Below are 21,338 nucleotides of genomic sequence, written 5' to 3'. Positions count from 1 at the left end.
GACAATTAATGCTAATTTCTTGTGTTTTGGTATGTTTATTTGTTTGTGTGAGGGGGCCCCGGTGGGGGATCTCAGTGTCGGGAGGTATGAGTGAAGAATTAATCATTTGCCATAAAATGTGTATTATATCGCAAATTTCAAAAAATCAAAATTATTTGATATCAGAAGGACATTCCTCGTTTTAAAAATGCAATTCAATATGTCTGATGTGCGCTCAGGTCCCACAAAAAATATGAGAACATGTCGCTATCCAAGCCTTAAAAAGTTATTATTCACACAATTATTTCGAACTGATAGTTTTGTTTTAAAAAATGGAGAAAAATTCAATTGATAAATTTATCAAGTACAAATGCACAATACAGAAACATGGGCTATTCAAATGAGGGACGTATTAGTTCTACACAATGCAGTAGTTCTATTGGGCTATTCCAGTTTAAATCCATACACCCCCTATGGAAGACATGACCTAAATCTCTCACACAGGGAGTGTGAATTTCAAATGGAGTCACCTATTAAGGCTATTCAGGTAGCCCCCATTTGAAATTCACACTCTGTGTGTGGGAGGTTTAATAATGTCATGTCTTCCATACTAGGGGGTGTATGGATTTCAACTGAATAGCCCAAGCATCTCTGCAACATACTATGGTCTAGTATAAAAATGTAAATTCATTTGTCAAATGATTCATTTTGTGCTTGGTGGTTTCAACCAGAGAAGCTTTCTAACCCTTCCCATAATGCATTTCTTCCATTTCATTTATCTGTACTGTTATGGTGTGTCACATGGGTATAGATAGTGACAAAATATGAAATATACCTCAGTGAATAGAGTGCATCAAGATCTTGCAAAATATGTTTATTTCTTAACTAGCGACCCATGTGCAGCTAGTCTATTCTCAAAATGAAAACCTGTGCAAATTAATGGGAGTGTCATTTGATGGAATGAGGGTATGTATCATGTTGCAAAGGATTCTGGGAAGGGTAAGATATCTTTGGGTTTCAACTGCGAGATGCAGTGCCCTATTTGTAGACTAATGTTATTGATTTCATGTGGTGGTATGCATGGATAGCATCATCACATTGCCATGGGTCTTATATCTCTCTCCTTTGATCCTTAATCTTTCTCCTTCTCTCTTTTTCTGTCTCTCCCTTTTTCCTTTCTTCTAGTTCCTCCTCTATCTCTCATCATATCACATTGTACTGCCCCTTCTCCCCTCTCTATTCCTTCCAGTGGCGGCTCCAGGATTTTTTTTTTTTTTTGGGGGCATTGAGGGGCAAAGTGAATTTTCGGGTGGGGGGGGTGGGTGGCAAAATCAACAAATTTTGCGCAAAATTGCCATAAAAAGTGGAAACTTTCGTAATTTTGGGTTTTTACCTCTCCATATTTTATTACTTTGTACTGCCCCTCCTCCATGCCTCCCTCCTTCACTCTCCCCCTCTCTCCTTCTCTATTCCTTCTCTTTCCTCCTCTACCTCTCCATATTTTATTACTTTATACTGCCCCTCTTCCATGCCTCCCTCCCTCCCTCCTTCCCTCTCCCCTCTCTCCTTCTCTATTCCTTCTCTTTCCTCCTCTACCTCTCCATATTTTATTACTTTGTACTGCCCCTCCTCCATGCCTCCCTCTCTCTTTTTCTCTCTCCACCTGCCCCCTCCCCATGCATCATAGCTAAGCATAAGGGTTTATCTTCATATAATTCAAGCTATAGATTACAGTCATGTCTTCCAGAGGGTATATAGATTTCAACAGGAAAAACCAATTGTAAGGGAGGACAACAAGGGAAAGGTCAAATGGGGTCATGGTGGGACCCTGGGGGTGAGACAAACCGACAAAAGACTTTACCAATTAAGGCAGAAATGCCCCACATGCCTATGTTGTGTATTGTTTAATTAACTCTCTCCACATTGAGTTTAAAAATATTCAAAAATTTCAGAATTGTACATTTTCATAACTATATTGGGAATCAGCATACAAAATGAGTACACACAAGCCCTGTATTGGTTCAGTGGTTCTTGAGATAGCTCTTGATATTTATGACTGAAGTGCCCCACACCCGGGGGGTACTCAAGTTTGGTTTTGGTAGGGACGTGCCGCTGAGATTGGAAGTGGACCCATAAATATACCAATTTTTCAAGAAATTTGGACCCATTGATATACCAAAAGTCAAAATTTTCGGCCGAACTTAACCAAAATTGTCTTAGTTTTTACGAATTTTCCCAAAATTTTGGGAAAATTTTGAAAATTTTGGCTAGATTAAGGAAAAATTGAGATGTTTTCCGAAAAAAATTGAGAACATTTTGAAAAAAGGACCCATTCATATACCAAAATAGGCTTTGAAAAAGGGGTCATTGATATACCACAAGGCCGAAAATGCTACCCATGTTTGCGGCACGTCCCATTATGGTCATTTGTACTGAGTACCCCCCGGCCCCACAGGCTCAAGTTGTAGCTATACTAGGTATATATTATTAAGACATGGTCACTGCCCTGCTATGTGCTCTGTTCATCAAGACCGCAAATCAGTACAGAAAATTGAACATTGGAAGAAATGCATTGTGGGAAGTGTAAGATATCTCCTCTGTACTGTAAAAGTGGACAATTTTGCAGTACATTAATTTTCAACTTTTCGTGCACAACACAGCTACCGCGAAAATAAAAACATGCAAATATGTTATTTTAATGTATAGGTCTATATAAGAAAACTCAAAATAGCAATGTAGTTCAAAATCAGCAAAACGCAAAAAATTATACGCGCGGAAATTACCACTTACAGTATTCTGAAAATGCATGTTTCTCAGCAGCAGGTAATGTAAAATATGAGGAAAATGACATTTTTTTTTTTATTTATGTGTGTAAAATTATGGAAAATACAAACAACAAAGGCTTTCTTGTTGCCCTGAAAATCCATGTTTATGGTACTAACAGTCAATGAAAATGATAAATTCATTTGATATTTTGAAGGCATAAGGCGAACAAAAAAAGACCTGTGTTTCACAAGCAAGACCCATATTTAAAATTTGGTTAAAATCAGTTGTTTTTCAAAACATTTTATGGTTGCTCTGATATTTATTGAAAATAAGTCTTACATTAATACTTTGTATCTCAAACATATGTCAAATGCAGGGTAAGGGACCCAATGATATTGTAGCATTGTAACATGAATCCTTTAGAGGTTAATAACTGCGCATCGGTTATTTGGAGGCATTGTGAAAAATCTAAACATTTTGCCTTTGGAACCGAGGAATATCCCGAGGCGCGAGCCCGAGGATATTCCGAGGTCCAAAGCAAAATGTTTAGATTTTCACAATGCCCGAACATATTACCGATGCAAAGTTATTAACCTCATTCATAACTTCGTCACTTTAATCTGTTCACCTTACAAAATAACACAAAATTTTGCTCAAAAGTTTATAAAAATTGATGATTTTTACATCTTCCCTTGCCAAAAATCGATCAGGCTAAAACAGAGCGACCAATAACAAAAGTGCGTATCACAATCTGTGCAAATATGGTAGCGCGCAATCCAAATATCGGCAGCCAGCGCAGCACAGTTTGTTGGACGCTACAATACCGCGCACGCAGAAGTCAATTGTAAAGCGACATTGGAACAATTACGCATTTTGCGGTCAATTGTGAGATATTAATGACCTCGATTTGCGTTCGCGTTTTACGCAAATAATAAAATATGATGAGGTTATGAATCTATATCAATGCATGTTAACCCCTCCATGTATCAACTGCACACGGCAAGTTTCAGATTTTCTTGAAAATTTAAAAAAATATCAGAATTGAATATTTTTGTGATCATTTGGAATCAGCATGGAAAATGAAATAAAACAAGTACAAACAGTGGTTTTTGGGATAGCTCTTGATGTAGCTTGATATTTTGAGAAATACAAGTATGTGTACATGGAAACCAACCCAATTATTGTAGCATTGTAATTTAAGTAAGTTTACACATGCCTTAAGCATGTTCAGCACTATTGTGTCAATATCAACCATGTTTACAGTAATCTATACAGTGTTGCCAGTCCTCATCAGCACCAAGCTGCAGCAAATCGGTCCCAAATGCACCCAAAAACACACAAAACCTGTGGAATGGGTATTCGAAATGGGTGTATTTCAGCACTTTTCTCTAGATATTGGGTGTGTTTGGGTGTTCTCTTCAATAAATTAGGTGTATTTCAACACATCTCTCTAGAGATTGGGTGTATTTGGGTATTTTCTTCTACCAATTAAGTGTATGTCAGGACTTTTCTTTCGAGGTTGTGTGTATTTGGGTGTTCTCTTATACAAATTAGGTGCATTTAAACACTTTTCTCTAGAGATTGTGTGTATTTGGGTGTTTTCTTGTACAAATTAGGTGTATTTCAGCACTTCTCTCTAGAGAATGGGTGTTTTCTTCTACAAATTAGGTGTATTTCAGCTCATATCCCTGATTTCAGCACTTCTCTCTAGAGATTGGGCGTATTTGGGTGTTCTCTTATACAAATTAGGTGCATTTAAACACTTCTCTCTAGAGATTGTGTGTTTTCTTCTACAAATTAGGTGTATTTCAGCACTTCTCTCTAGAGATTGTGTGTATTTGGGTGTTTTCTTCTACAAATTAGGTGTATTTCAGCACTTTTCTCTTTTTATTCTCTGCAGATGAAACATCACCTAAAGAAAAGGAAGTAGAAAATGGAGAAGAGAAGAAAGACGCAGAGAAACCAACAGAAAATGATGTAGCAGAGACTAAACCACTAGAAACAACAGGTACAGTATAGATATGGCCTCCCAAGTCGTAGCAGAGTCTCAACCACAAGAAACCATTTTCATTCCCCCAATGTGAATTTCGACCTTGTTTTATGTTTTTTGATAATCTATGGTTATTTCCAGCAGCCAATCACAAGTGTGCGCAGCTGCCATATTCCAAGAGAGAGTGAAAAAGTTGAACAAAATTCATCTCTCATCGTCGATGAAAATTCAACCACCCGATGAGAATTTTCACCGCCAAGCTAAAAAAAACCCTAGCTCAGATTTCATCGCACGCAGCCGCGATGTGAAGTCTGAAGCGGACTTTAGGCATGGAAGGTGCAATGTACATGGAATGGGTTGAAAAAGAGGTGTGGTTTCCAATTGTTTTAATTCAAGAATGGAAGGGTCAATTTTTGAAATTCAAATCATTCGGTAGCTGCTTTATCACACAGTGATATTCACTATTCCGTTCTGTTTTGTTGTGGCATAAACCCCACCACCGTGTCAACTGCAGATGACAAGATCAAAATATCCCAAAAATATCAGAATTGTACATTTTCATGACCATATTTGGAATCAGCATAAAAATGCAATAAAATGGATACAAACAAGCCTAGTATTGGTTCAGTGGTTCTTGAGATAGCTCTTGATATTTTCAGAAAATATCTCAAAAGTGGACTTTTTATGTTGACACCTATGGCCACAGCATGCAGTGTATTAAAAAAATACTAAAAATTAGAATTTTCTGACTGTAGTTCTCTCCTTGCATTACTGCACAGACTTGACCCAGAGAAAATAGCTTGCTCTACCCACAATGCATTGCTTCCAATGCATTTCAATTTTCCTTCATTTGCTATCCAGTGCAACATCGATAGTTACCAAGTGTATATACCTCAATGAGCACATCCAGATATTGTAAAATATGTTTATTATTTTCTTGACTTTCGACTCATACATGCATGTTTAGCCCAAGTCTTGCCGTTTGAGGCGAGCGATCGCTCTCTCTCGCCACCGCTCGCCCAAACTCGATTTCTAGTGAGCAAATTTCTACTCGCCATATATACACTACGCCTAAAAATCGCTCGCCAATTCAACATTTAACATGTTTGATTGATTCTGTGCCCCCTCCAAGTGGCGAAAGTCACAAATCTTTAGCGCACTTTGTGCAGATTTCTACATAAATACCGCTAACCGTTTTCGAAGCTCTACTTCATTAAACCCAAATAAGTGGTGTTCAACCACTCGCCTGGCATCATGCTAGTGAGTGATTAACCACTTGTATTTAAAATCTAGACGACAAGGCCTGTTAGCCAGTTTATTCTCAACATAAAAACAAAGTGAACCTGACAAAGTAGTAGGAATGCATTTGCTGTACTGAGGTGATATATCATGTTGCAAAGGATTCTGGGAAGGGTAAGATATCTCCTCTTGACCTGGCCTGTTAATACTTGCATGTGAGAATGCATAATATATACAGTCAATCAATTGGAGGCAATTTTTGTGGAAAACCGAAATAAGCATGATACGTCGATAACATGACTTGGGGATATTGGATTTTGTATTGATTTCCATCATATCTCATGGTCTATTTCTCACATACATTGTTTTTAAGGCAATGTTGAAATTAAAATTCAAGTATTTTAACACACCGCTGTGAGGGGTACTCAACCATGACCTCATGAGAACTACCTGCCGATTGGCCAAAAAGAAGTTTTTGTATCAATTGGCCCAATCAGCAACATTGTTAGAATAATTTCATCACACAAAAAAAAATTATTTGCAAAGCTCCATTCTGATTGGTGATTAAAGTGAAAATATCATGTAATTGACTAATCAGAGGTAATGTTAGATCGGCAGGTAGTGCTCAGGGGTTAAAGGCAATGGATCTCATGGTCTATTTCTCACATATATTGTTAAAGGCAATGTTGGAATTAAAATTCAAGTTTTAAAGCATAAAGGTGCGAGGGGTACTCAACCATAACAGTACACATATGTCACAGGCCTTCATTTTTGAAAATTGCTGGAGCTTTACAAGGTGCTCAACAAGGAGCTCAATCTTTAAATATCTGTATTAAAACTTCTAGGGATTCAAATCATACTCCTGGAATGTTGTTAAGGAGAGCTGTAGGAGCTCTGGTGCAATTGAGATCCTCCAATGGTCTGGTGTCACATGACCAGAAAAGATATCTTGCACTTCCAATAATGCATTTCTCCCATTTCTATTTTCTATACTGATTTGCTATCTAGTGCAACATTGCTTCATATTGACGAAATGTACAAAGCACATCCAGGTCTTGCACAATATATTTCTTTCTCGACTATCGGCCCCTGGTGTTCTCATGACATTGGTCGATAGAAATGTACAGAAACATTTCCAGGTCTTGCACAATATATTTCTTTCTCGACTATCGGCCCTGGTGTTCTCATGACATTGGTCGATAGAAATGTACAGAACATTTCCAGGTCTTGCACAATATATTTCTTTCTCGACTATCGGCCCTGGTGTTCTCATGACATTGGTCGATAGAAATGTACAGAGCATTTCCAGGTCTTGCACAATATATTTCTTTCTCGACTATCGGCCCCTGGTGTTCTCATGACATTGGTCGATAGAAATGTACAAACATTTCCAGGTCTTGCACAATATATTTCTTTCTCGACTATCGGCCCTGGTGTTCTCATGACATTGGTCGATAGAAATGTACAGAACATTTCCAGGTCTTGCACAATATATTTCTTTCTCGACTATCGGCCCTGGTGTTCTCATGACATTGGTCGATAGAAATGTACAGAGCATTTCCAGGTCTTGCACAATATATTTCTTTCTCGACTATCGGCCCCTGGTGTTCTCATGACATTGGTCGATAGAAATGTACAGAGCATTTCCAGGTCTTGCACAATATATTTCTTTCTCGACTATCGGCCCCTGGTGTTCTCATGACATTGGTCGATAGAAATGTACAAACATTTCCAGGTCTTGCACAATATATTTCTTTCTCGACTATCGGCCCCTGGTGTTCTCATGACATTGGTCGATAGAAATGTACAGAGCATTTCCAGGTCTTGCACAATATATTTCTTTCTCGACTATCGGCCCCTGGTGTTCTCATGACATTGGTCGATAGAAATGTACAGAACATTTCCAGGTCTTGCACAATATATTTCTTTCTCGACTATCGGCCCTGGTGTTCTCATGACATTGGTCGATAGAAATGTACAGAGCATTTCCAGGTCTTGCACAATATATTTCTTTCTCGACTATCGGCCCCTGGTGTTCTCATGACATTGGTCGATAGAAATGTACAGAGCATTTCCAGGTCTTGCACAATATATTTCTTTCTCGACTATCGGCCCCTGGTGTTCTCATGACATTGGTCGATAGAAATGTACAGAGCATTTCCAGGTCTTGCACAATATATTTCTTTCTCGACTATCGGCCCCTGGTGTTCTCATGACATTGGTCGATAGAAATGTACAGAGCATTTCCAGGTCTTGCACAATATATTTCTTTCTCGACTATCGGCCCCTGGTGTTCTCATGACATTGGTCGATAGAAATGTACAGAGCATTTCCAGGTCTTGCACAATATATTTCTTTCTCGACTATCGGCCCCTGGTGTTCTCATGACATTGGTCGATAGAAATGTACAGAGCATTTCCAGGTCTTGCACAATATATTTCTTTCTCGACTATCGGCCCTGGTGTTCTCATGACATTGGTCGATAGAAATGTACAGAACATTTCCAGGTCTTGCACAATGTATTTCTTTCTCGACTATCGGCCCCTGGTGTTCTCATGACATTGGTCGATAGAAATGTACAGAGCATTTCCAGGTCTTGCACAATATATTTCTTTCTCGACTATCGGCCCCGGTGTTCTCATGACATTGGTCGATAGAAATGTACAGAGCATTTCCAGGTCTTGCACAATATATTTCTTTCTCGACTATCGGCCCCTGGTGTTCTCATGACATTGGTCGATAGAAATGTACAGAACATTTCCAGGTCTTGCACAATGTATTTCTTTCTCGACTATCGGCCCTGGTGTTCTCATGACATTGGTCGATAGAAATGTACAGAACATTTCCAGGTCTTGCACAATATATTTCTTTCTCGACTATCGGCCCTGGTGTTCTCATGACATTGGTCGATAGAAATGTACAGAGCATTTCCAGGTCTTGCACAATGTATTTCTTTCTCGACTATCGGCCCTGGTGTTCTCATGACATTGGTCGATAGAAATGTACAGAGCATTTCCAGGTCTTGCACAATATATTTCTTTCTCGACTATCGGCCCCTGGTGTTCTCATGACATTGGTCGATAGAAATGTACAGAGCATTTCCAGGTCTTGCACAATATATTTCTTTCTCGACTATCGGCCCTGGTGTTCTCATGACATTGGTCGATAGAAATGTACAGAGCATTTCCAGGTCTTGCACAATATATTTCTTTCTCGACTATCGGCCCCTGGTGTTCTCATGACATTGGTCGATAGAAGTGTACAGAGCATTTCCAGGTCTTGCACAATATATTTCTTTCTCGACTATCGGCCCCTGGTGTTCTCATGACATTGGTCGATAGAAATGTACAGAGCCTGTCCAGGTCTTGCACAATGTATTTCTTTCTCGACTATCGGCCCTGGTGTTCTCATGACATTGGTCGATAGAAATGTACAGAGCATTTCCAGGTCTTGCACAATATATTTCTTTCTCGACTATCGGCCCCTGGTGTTCTCATGACATTGGTCGATAGAAATGTACAGAGCATTTCCAGGTCTTGCACAATATATTTCTTTCTTGACTATCAACCCCTGTTTAGCCAGACTATTTTCAAAATTAAAACAAAGGGAACCTGTACATAATGCATGTGTCATTTGATGAGATAAGTTTATGTGCAAAGGATTCTGGGAAGTCATTTGATGAGATAAGTTTATGTGCAAAGGATTCTGGGAAGGGAGAGATATCTCCTCAGAAATGAACACCTCTAAATAGGGGACTGCTTTCTGTGTTTTATTTTTCACCAAAAAACACCCTTTATCACTTATAGTTATATTTGAATTAACCAATCAGAAAAACTGCAAGAAAGTCAGTGTTGTTATCACAGCATTAATTTTGGTTTTCTTTGAATATCATAAAATCCAAGAGAAATAGCAAACGAAGACCTGAGCGCAAGAAGACCGTAAGTCCACTTGGCCCCTCAACATGTATACATATAAGTTACGTTTAGTTTCTTAGGGTTTAATAATGCTTAATACATGTTCCAGGGTGAAAACATCATGAAAGGTTGTGAAAGATTTGTTTTGGCTCTGAACATGTATAAAACATTACCAAACTATACAAAACTATACGCAACTTTAAAGTATACATGTTGAGGGCCAAGTGGACTTATGGTCTTCTTCCAATTCTTAAAGAGCCCCTGATTGGTTAATTTTAGATCTTTCAGCATATCCCTTTCAGTCCTATTGACTATTCTTACCATATCTCTGATTGGCTCAATACATGATACAGCCCTCTTTGTAACCAATCAAAATAGTTGTTAGTGGAACTGTTTTTTTTTCCATCAGAAAATCCAACATTGGAGCAAGCAGAGAGAAAATCCAATGACAACATGAAAGATGAAGAAACAACAGAGGAGGCACAATCACCACCAGGTAACCATAGTAACACTAACAGTAACCATGGTAACACATCTCAGTAACACATTTACCTTACATTCCTACGTAATTTGACAACAGGTATTCTTAATACATTTTTGGTTGTAAACCTAATATATATGTTTGGGTATATTTTTAATACATTTGGGTGTATTCCTTATACATTTGGGTGTATTCCTATTACATTTGGGTGTATTCCTAATACATTTGGGTGTATTCCTAATACATTTTGTGTATTCCTAATCAATTTGGGTGTATAGATAGATGTGGGTGTATTCCTATTACATTTGGGTGTATTCCTAATACATTTGGGTGTTCTCCTAATACATTTGGGTGTTCTCCTAATACATTTGGGTGTATAGATAGATGCTTGTAAATGCAGACCTTAAGACAGCTTTGAGAATCCAGGTCCAGGAGCACCTTTATGGGTGACCCCATTTGATATCTACACCCTGTGTATGGAAGATAATATGGTTTTGTCTTCCATAGGGGGTATGAATTTCAGTTAAAATAGCCCAATACACTTGTACACTCATAAAATGATCTTTGGATGCATTGTGTAAAATATAAAAAAAATAATAAAAATAGAAATAAAACAATTATCCAAACTAAGATAGCCCAAGCTTTTCTTGTCCAAATTTAACACACACATTTAGGTGTATTCCTGTAACATATTTGAGTGTATTCTTAATACATGTGTATTCCTAATACAAAAAGTATATTTGTAACACATTTGGGTGTATTCCTAATTCATTTGGGTGCATTCCTATATACATTTGGGTGTATTCCTAATACGTTTGGGTGTATTCCTAATACATAGTGTGTATTCCTAATACATAAAGTGCATTTGTAATACATTTGGGTGTATTCCTAATACATTTGGGTGTATTCCTAATACATTTGGATGTATTCCTAATACATTTGGGTGTATTCCTAATACATTTGGATGTATTCCTAATACATTTAGGTGTATTCCTAATACATTTGGGTGTATTCCTAATACATTTGGGTGTATTCCTAATACATACATACATACATTTGAGGCATTTATATAGCGCTACATACATAAAGAGCGCAGCGCATATGACAAAAATGACAAAATAACATGGCAAAAGATGAAACCAGATTAATTAAATACAAAGAACAGTGGCGTAACTAGACATTTTCATTTGGGGGGCAAGCGGGGGCAAACATAATAAATGAGGGGACAGGAATCCAGCACCTTTTGGCGACAAAAGAAGTGTATGGTACCAATGCGCGCGAAGCGCACGAAAATATTTGGCATATTGAAGCTAAACTGGTGACATGGTAAAAAAGTGGAATAAATGCGAGCGAAGTGCGCAAAAATTTGTGTTTTTTAAGCTTAAAATGACCAGATATGAGGTTAATTAATAACTCTCAGAAGTAGGCCTACTTTAACTTTTTCATTGGGGGGGCAAACAGGGGCAAGGGTTCAAATTTTTTATATATAACAGTCCTCGAAGTAAATTATATAAATCTAATGATATATTCTTAAAGTGTATGTAGCTGGGAGGAAAAGCCGACGGTCAATTGAAAATTTTGACATTTCATATTGAAGATATGGATTTTTTTCCCAAAAAGACCCAATTGTTTTTGGTGTTTTGGAAAAAAAATTCCGTATCTTCAATACGAAAGGTCAAAATGTTCAATTGATCGTCGGCTTTTCATCCCACCTACATACTCTATTATAAGTATAAATCATCAGATTTATAAAGTTTACTTTAGTACTGTTAAATATCAAAAATATCAATTTTTAATGATTTGCCATAAAATGTGTATTAAATTGCGAATTTCAAAAATCAAAATTATTTGATATCAGAAAGACATTCTGCGTATTCAGAATGCAATTCGATATGTCTGATGTGCTCTAATGTCCCAAAATAAATACTGTCCAAACGTTCATACCCCAACCCTTAAGGCATTTGAAAATAATCATCATGATCTTAAAACTGATCCTCTCTCTGATCCGAAGCCAATGTAATTCTTGTAAACAAGGCGTAGCATGGTCCTGTTTTGTTCTGCGGCAAATGAGTTTGGATGCCCAGTTCTGGATTCTTTGCAACCTTTGAATGTCAGATGTATTACTACCCAGAATGAGCCCACTTCCATAGTCAATGCGAGAGAGTATAAGACTTCTAACAACAAGGTGGCATGTGTCAACATCCAAGAAGCGTCTAACACTGGATATATTACGAAGCTGGTAATTCAAACTTGAACAAAGTGAGCTGATGTGTGATGTCATTGTCATTTGACGATCAAAAATAACACCTAAGTTGGCAGTCGGCAGAATCTCCATGTCACCAATCCGAAGAGAAACAGGCGGCATATTTTGCTTTTGGTAATCAGATACCGCAACAAAGAATTCAGTTTTCTCGTCATTCAGGCGCAGCAAGTTCCTGGTCATCCATATTTTGATCTTACACTACAAGCTGTGAGGCGAGCAAGCGCATCAGTGATGGATGATAGATTTCGGGGATCAAAGTTGATGTATAATTGTATGTCATCTGCGTAGATGTGATATGAAAGACCGAATCTGTTGATGATATGGCGAATTGGAGAGGTGTACATTGAAAAACCCAGCGGTCCAACTAGAGATCCCTGTGGTAATCCAAAGCTCAGAGGTTGAGGTTCAGACAGTGTACCTTCTACACTAACACGAGATACCCAACAGTTTTAGCTTGCATTTATATTATTTATTAACATAGGCCTATTTGTTTGTGATATTTCAAGCGTTTTAAAATGTCAAAATAATCCCATTCAATTACAGGGTTGACGATGGAAATTTACTGAATTTAGAAAATGCACGGCGCATACCACTTGGTTTTCTCAAAATATCAAGAGCTATCCCAAGAGGCTCTGAACCAATACTAGGCTAGGGGAGTGAGTTGGCGCAGCGGTAGTTCCCTTGCCTTGCACCACTGAGGTCCCGGGTTCAAGCCCTTGGTTTATCCCGATTCCATGCTCGCTCTCGCAGGTTTTCTCCGGGATCTCCTGTATCGCAATAATCGGTGATTAGTTGTTTGGTTATCAAAACTTCCTTCACCCAATGGAATTTGGGGAGCTGCACAGATAATTGGTGGATGTTACAATCTAAATGCGGATAGGTGTGCGCCGCTCGGCAGCAACTGGCCTAGTTGATGCGATCTGATTGTGATGATTCACCATTGCATCGAAATTACAGCGCTTTGAGTCCTCTAAGATCGGGAGAAAGGCGCTTTATAAATCCAAAATTTATTTATTTTTTAGGCTTGTTTGTACTCATTTTAATGCATTTGTCATGCTGGTTCCAAATATGTTCATGAAAATGTACAATTCTGAATTTTTTTAATTAAAAATAAAATTGAAACTTGTTTGCAGTCGACACCAGCATGAGCATGGTGATGAGAGGTAAGGTTTTGTTGCCATAGCCCAATATATAGCATTAAATGACTACAATATTATTTAGTTGCTGCTATCTACTGCTGATAGCACGTACAGTTAATAGTCACAAGGGGCTACTGAATATGCATAATTAAGTGATAATTTGTAGACTAGAGCAGGTTTAAGATATCTCAAAGGACATTGTGTTAACCCTCTCCATGCTGGTGTCGACTGCAGACGACAAGTTCACAATTTTCTTGGTTTAGTAAGGACTGGACTCAAGTCTACACTATACACCTTGATTTAGTAAGGTAGACTTGAGTCAAGACTCACTCATTGATCTCATTTCCAGTGGGCTCATTAAGAGATGGAGTATAATGGGTGTTATACCCAATATATTTAAAGGTCATAGTATGTGTGTACAAGTAAATAGGGGTTAATGAACTGTGGCCTGGTGGATTGGCATAATTGAGGCCTCAAGTTAATCCACAAGGATGTTGACTGCAGACGACAAATTCCAAATTTTCTTTAAAAATTTACAAATCTCTTAAATAATTAACAAAAAATCAGAATTGTACATTATACCATATTTGGAATCAGCATAAAAATTCATTAAAATGAGTACAAACAAGCCTAGTATTGGTTCAGTGGTTTTTGAGATAGCTCTTTCACTTTAAAGAAAGTATCTCAAAATTTTGACTTTTTATGTTCAAGTCATTGCCCAGTATACAAAACTTTCATTTGCTATTTATAATGTTAAAATAAACCAATTAAGGAAACAGTGATTTAACAAGGGAACTCTCTGCATGCGGGTGTCGACTGCACACAACAACTTTCTTTTTTAATTCAAAAATTACAAAATTGTAAATTTTCATGACCATATTTGGAATCAGCATGAAAAATACATTAAAATGGGTACAAACAAGCCTGGAATTGGTTCAGTGGTTCTTGAAATATATCTTGATATTTTGAGAAAATATCTTAAAACTTAGGACTTTTTATGCTGAATACAGGCTACATTTGGTGATGTGATTAGAAACAAATTTGCAAATGAGCATATTAATTTTGCAGCAGATTTTTGGCTTTTGTTAAAAATTAAAATAATAAAAAGAAACGAAATTCAACTTTTACTATTTTACACGACCAAAAATGCAGCATAAATCTAATGCATGCAGGGGACATGAGAAAAACAAAAAACTTAAAATTATCTTTGGCCTGAACAACATAATATTTCCCCTTATATTTCTTGACTCTCTTTCGCGGGTGACGACTGCAGATGACAGGCTCGTTTTCTTTTTCAAATTCAAAACTTTCAGGCTTGTAAAATATTCTTGACCATATTTGGAATTAGCATGAAAAATGCATTTTAAAATGAGTATAGAATTAAATTAGTTCAGTGGTTCTTAGGATAGCTCTTGATATTTTGAGAAAATGTCTCAAACTATCTGGGACTTTTTTTTATTGAAGTCTATGGCTAGCACATATAGCATTAAGGGTATACGATGTATTGTTGGTCGAAGCAGCCAAAAAAAAGTAGTTCGCAGCATCTTGCGAATGGTACTGAGCTTTAGCAAAAATTACATTGCTCAATTTGTAGCGAGCGTGTAGAAGAATTCAAATATCACAGATATACTTTTGTAGGTCCTGTGGTTCTTGAGTTATGTTAGAAAGAGGGCTGAAACAACAACACTTTTGTAAAGCGTGCATAAGTCATTAACAACAATAAATTAAACACGCTTTCAAGGTATATGATTTGTAGAATCAACTTTTGCAAAACACTGAAGTGTTATTTTATAATAATAATTGATTCAGATAATGAAAATCAATTTTTTGGCTGTTTCACCAACAATACCTCGTATACCCTTAAGTGTCCATATGGCAGGAATAATATGCAGGGGAAATGAGAAAAATTTATTATTTTTGGCCTGAACAACATAATTATTATTTCCCTCATATTTCTTAACTCTCCCCATGGGTGTCAACTGCAGATGACAAGTTCAATTTTATTTTTTTGAAAATTCAAAAATTTCAGAATTGTAAATGTTCATGACCATATTTGGAATCAGCATTAAAAATACATTAGAATGAGTACAAACAAGCCTGGTATTGGTTGAGTGGTTCTTATGATAGCTCTTGATAATTTGGGAAAATATCTCAAAACTTGAACTTTTTATGTTGAAGCCTATGGCTAGCACACATAGCATATTAATGCTCTGCGTGCTAGCCATGCGCATCAACGGAAAAGTTCAAGTTTTGAAATATTTTCAAAATATCAAGAGCTATCTTAAGAACTACTGAACCAATTCCAGGCTTGTTTGTACTCATTTTAATGCATTTTCATGCTGATTCCAAATATGGTCATGAAAATTTACATTTCTGAAATTTTTGAATTTTAAATTTTTTTAACTTGTCGTCTGCGTGAAGAGAGTTAAGCTCTCTTTCCATATAGCAGGAAGAAAATACAAAATAAGTAATTCAGGAAAAAGCTATCTTTGGATTTTTGAAAGTCAGGGTCATTGCTAGTATGCCTGTCCCTTGCAAGTAAAAATGTAGTATATGTAAATAACTAACAAAGCAGTTACTGCCTTTGTGGTTTGGTTACCATGGTTACAGGTGTATCTAGTCAGTCCCTGCAAGTAAAAATGTAGTATATGTAAATAACTAACAAAGCAGTTACTGCCTTTGTGGTTTGGTTACCATGGTTACAGGTGTATCTAGTCACAAAGTAAACATGCATTATTAACCAATGAATAACATGTCAATTAGGGCCTTTTTACGTGGAAAAGTGATATTTTTGAAAATTCTGAACTGGTCATTATCGAAGTAATACAAAGCATTTGTACTTATCTCTCAAACCTGAGAGAATAATTATTTAAGCCTTAATATAGGCTACGATTCGGCCAAATTTTAATTTGGTAATTCTTTGCCAAAATATTTAGTAACAACTGTCAGGAAAGTTTTCTTGGCATTTAAAGCCAAATTAATGAAGTAAAATGAGAGAAAAATCACTCACTATCTTAGCCGCTCACCTGGAAAGCTTAACTGTGGTGTTCTAGGGGGAATTTAAAGTCATATTTTGACTTAAATTCAAACTTGCTTTGCTGTCCTAAAACATAATGGATTTGACTGAATTAATTTAGGTGTAAGTTGGGACACATATAATGTAAGTCTAAACATTACAAATATGCCAAAACAAATCAGGTTTTTAAAAATAAAAGACTGAACTTGTTTTGAAAGATCATGCATTATGGCTTTAAATGGAAAGAAAACTTGATTAAACTGCCATAATATTAAGAGAGTGAAAAAACAAAAAAACTGCCAGTGTCCCTTATATATTTCTAATACATTTGGGTGTATTCCTAATACATTTGGGTGCATTCCTAATACATTTTGGTGTATTCCTAATACATTTGGGTGTATTTCTAATACATTTGGGTGTATTCCTAGTACATTAGGGTGTATTTCTAATACATTTGGGTGTATTCCTAATACATTTGGGTGTATTCCTAATACATTTGGGTGCATTCCTAATACATTTGGGTGTATTCCTAATACATTTGGGTGTATTTCTAATACATTTGGGTGTATTCCTAGTACATTAGGGTGTATTTCTAATACATTTAGGTGTACTCCTAATACATTTAAGTCTTCATATTTAATGATTTAAACCGATGATCTCAACACAAAAATTAAGACGTACCTCAAATTTTCTGTCACAACTTTGACATTCATCAGGAGACTGGCAACCAAAGTTCGGGATCAGTGACCTTTTGGACACTTGACCTCAACACTTGGTCGTACACCCTGTATTGGCCCCCGTCGCTGTTGACTGATGGTTGGTTGACTCTGATGTGGATTGACCTCTTCTTGCAGTCAGTGGCGGCACCATTGGGGCATGGGGGGGCAAATTTCCCCAGTCAGAACTCTTGCCCCTGTTGGCCCCAGAAAAAAACAAATTTTGTTGATTTTGCCCCCCTTGAAATTCACTTTTCCCCTAATGCCCCCGAAAAAAAAATTCCTGGCGCCGCCACTAATCCCGGTCAAAGATACTTTAAGGGTAGACGAGGTATTGTTGGTCGAAGCAACCGAAAAATCGATTTTCATTATCTTAGTCAATATATTTTTGAAAAATAACACTTTCATCTTTTGCAAAAGTTTATTCTACAAATCATATATTTTGAAAACTTGCTTAATTTATTGCTGCTAATGAGTTATGTATGTTTTACAAAAGTGTTGTTGTTTCAGCCCTTTTTACAACATAACTCAAGAATCACATGGCCTACAAAAGTATATCTGTGATATTTAGATTCTTCTACAAGCTCGCTATGAATTGAGCAATGCAATTTTTGCCAAAGCTCACTACCATTCGCAAGATGCTGTGAACTACCAAATCGCAACAGTTTAAAGTTGTTGCTAACCTTAAAAGGGGTGTGATGGAGTCAATCTACATTAGAGTCAACCAACCATCACTCAACCGTGATGGGAGCCGATACAGGTTACCCAGAGTGTACGACCAAGTTTTGGGGTCAAGTGTCCAAATTGTCACCGATCCCGAACTTGGGTTGCCGGTCTTCTGACGAAGGTCGAAGTTGTGATCGAAAATTTGAGGTACGTCTTAATTTTGTGTCGAGATCATAGGTTTAAGTCATTAATTATAATTTCTCATCTTGGTTTAGTAAAGTAGACTTAAGTCATGACTGGACTCAAGTCTACACTACACATCTTGATTTAGTAAGGGAGACTTGAGTCAAGACTCATTCATTGATCTCATTTCCAGTGGGCTCATTAAGAGGATGAAGTATAAACTATAATGGGTTTTGTACCCAATATATTTAAAGGTCATAGTACGTGTGTACAAGTAAATAGGGGTTAATGAACTGTGACCTTGTCGATTGGCAAAATTGAGGTCTTAATCCATGCGGATATTGACTGCAGACGACAAGTTTCAAATTTTGTTTTAAAAATTAAAAAAAAATCAGAATTGTGTATTTTCATGACCATTGGAAAAAAATGAAAAATGCATTAAAATGAGTACAAACACGCCCAGTATTGGTTCTTGAGATAGCTCTTGGTATTTTGAGAAAATGTCTCAAAACTTGGACTTTTCATGTTGATGCCTAGGCCTATATGGCTAGCACACAGAGCAATAATGACTCCAAAATAAAACTATTTTGTACATTTGTTTCCATTCTGGCAACGATCTATTCTGTCGGCCACTCGCGCTAGTTTGCTTCATGAAGGGGAAGCTTACTGTTGCACTCAATGGTAGAAATCCTAAAAATCGATCAAAGTCAAGATAATTGGTTAAGATTCTGGAAACAGATCCAAAAGAAATGAATGAAGTACTCACTCGATATATTTCACTCTATTACGATCTATTCTGTCGGTCACTTGCACTAGTTTGCTTCATGAAGGGGAAGCTTACTGTCGCACTCAATGGTAGAAACCCTAAACATGCCATAAAATAAATACCTGTTTGTGAAACAAACTTATCAGGGGAATCAACTTCTAGTTAAATGTATAATATTATGTTTTTTGGCCAATTTAACTGCATGAGAACTACCTGCTGATTGGTCAAAAAGATGTTTTCATTATCAAATGGACCAATCAGCAAAAATTAATAATTTCACCACACAAAAAAATTAGGGTGAATTATTTGCAAAGCTCCATTCTGATTGGTGATTAAAGTAAAGATATCATGTAATTAACCAATCAGAGACAAAGTTAGATCGACAGGTAGTTTATGAATGCGTGTGGTTGACCAGAGACAAACATGTTTTTGGGTTTTCTTTTGCCTTATGACATAATGTTATTCTTTTTAAAACTCACAATTTCAAGTTTAATTTGTGTTGCCAAATTTTGATTTAGACAAAGTTATTATTTTTAAAACTCATATTTTCAAGTTTGATTTGTGTTGCAAATTTTTGATTTATACCATATTTTGCTTCTGTGATTTTCACCTTATTATGCACACTTTCTGTTGTGACAATTACATCTAGAGTTGCTTCTCTTTCTCTTGTTCTGTGTCTATATAGCTCTGCCTCTCTGAGACACTGTCTGGCCTTGTCTCTTTGAGCTGGGCCTTTCTCTGAGACTCTGTCTAGCTTTGTCTCTCTGAAACCCTGACTTTGTCTCATTTTGTCTGTATGTGTTGTCTATCTCTTCCTGTCAATACGGTCTACATTCGCTAGACTCTGTTGAGTTGCCTCCCTTTCTCTTGTTTCTGTGTCTTGCTCTGCCTCTCTGAAACTCTGACGTGGTCTCATTTTGTCTGAATGTGTTGTCTATCTCTTCCTGTCAATACGGTCTACATCTGCTAGTCCTAAGATCCGCTAGTCCAAAAAGTTTGTAAGTACCCAACCTTATCCCTAATCATTACCCTTAACTTAACCTTAACCCTAACACTAGCCCTAACCCTTACCCTAACCTCAACCCTAACACTAGCCCTAACCCTAACCCTAAACTTAAGCCGAACACTAGCCGTAACCCTTACCCTAACTCTAAACTTAACCCAAACACTAGCCCCCTAGCCCTAACCCTAACCTTAAACTTGACTCAAACATTAGCCCTAACCCTTACCCTAACCCTAAACTTAACCAAACACTAGCCCCCTACCCTAACCCTAACCCTAAACTTAACCCAAACACTAGCCTTAACCCTAACCCTAAATTTAAATCAAACACTAGCCCTAACATAACCCTTACCCTATCCTAACCCCTACTCTCAGTTTTGGACTACATGTAGTTAGCCCTTTTCATAGGGAACTTTTGTTTCTGGATAGCAAACCTTATTTCTGGACTTCTGAACTTCAGGACTAGCAAACCTTAGGACAAGCAAACTTTAGGACTAGCAAACCTTAAGGGATCTGGAATGAGCGTTTTGAGCGTTTACAGTATTTTTGTGGGACATGAGAGCACATCAGACATATCAAATTGCATTCTGAATACTGAAGAATGTCTTTCTGATATCAAATAATTTTAATTTTTGAAATTCACAATATAATACAAATTTTATGACAAAATATTAAAATTTTATTTTTTTCACATTTTTGATATATAAAAGTCCTCGAAGTAAATTTTATAAATCTAATCATATATTCTTAAAGTGTATGTAGCTGGAAGGAAAAGCCGACGGTCAATTGAAAATTTTGACATTTCATATTGAAGATATGGATTTTTTTCCCAAAACGACAAAAATTTTCTTGGTGTTTTGGAGAAAAAAATTCACATCTTCAGTACGAAATGTCACATTTTTCAATTGATCGTCAGCTTTTCATCCCACCTACATACACTTTAAGTAAATATTATCAGATTTATAAAGTTTACTTCGAGTACGGTTAAATATCAATTTTTAATCATTTGCCATAAAATGTGTATTACATTGCGAATTTCAAAAAATCAAAATTATTTGATATCATCAGGACATTCTTTGTATTCAGAATGCAATTCAATATGTCCGATGTGCTCTAATGTCCCACAATAAATACTGTCCAAAGGTTCATACCCTACCCCTTAAGACTGGCACCTATACACCCTTTATACCTTGAAAAGTTACATTGTTCTTTAAAATT

The 21,338-nt window shown here is 36.9% G+C and overlaps 1 protein-coding gene across 1 annotated transcript in view; it reads left to right on the top strand.

The window, feature by feature from the left end:
• Positions 1-21,338, top strand: part of LOC140138943 (uncharacterized) — a 64,287-nt gene that overhangs the window by 36,778 nt on the left and 6,171 nt on the right. The window contains exons 2-3 of the mRNA XM_072160723.1: positions 4,646-4,753; positions 10,298-10,384. Coding sequence (XP_072016824.1) covers positions 4,646-4,753; positions 10,298-10,384 — 195 coding nt within the window. The remainder of the gene's footprint in view (positions 1-4,645; positions 4,754-10,297; positions 10,385-21,338) is intronic.

The sequence above is a fragment of the Amphiura filiformis genome, chromosome 18 (assembly GCF_039555335.1).
Source record: "Amphiura filiformis chromosome 18, Afil_fr2py, whole genome shotgun sequence".
Taxonomy (NCBI): Eukaryota; Metazoa; Echinodermata; class Ophiuroidea; order Amphilepidida; family Amphiuridae; genus Amphiura; species Amphiura filiformis.
Note: the sequence above shows the minus strand (reverse complement) of the source record. Positions and strands in the feature narration are given on the sequence as shown.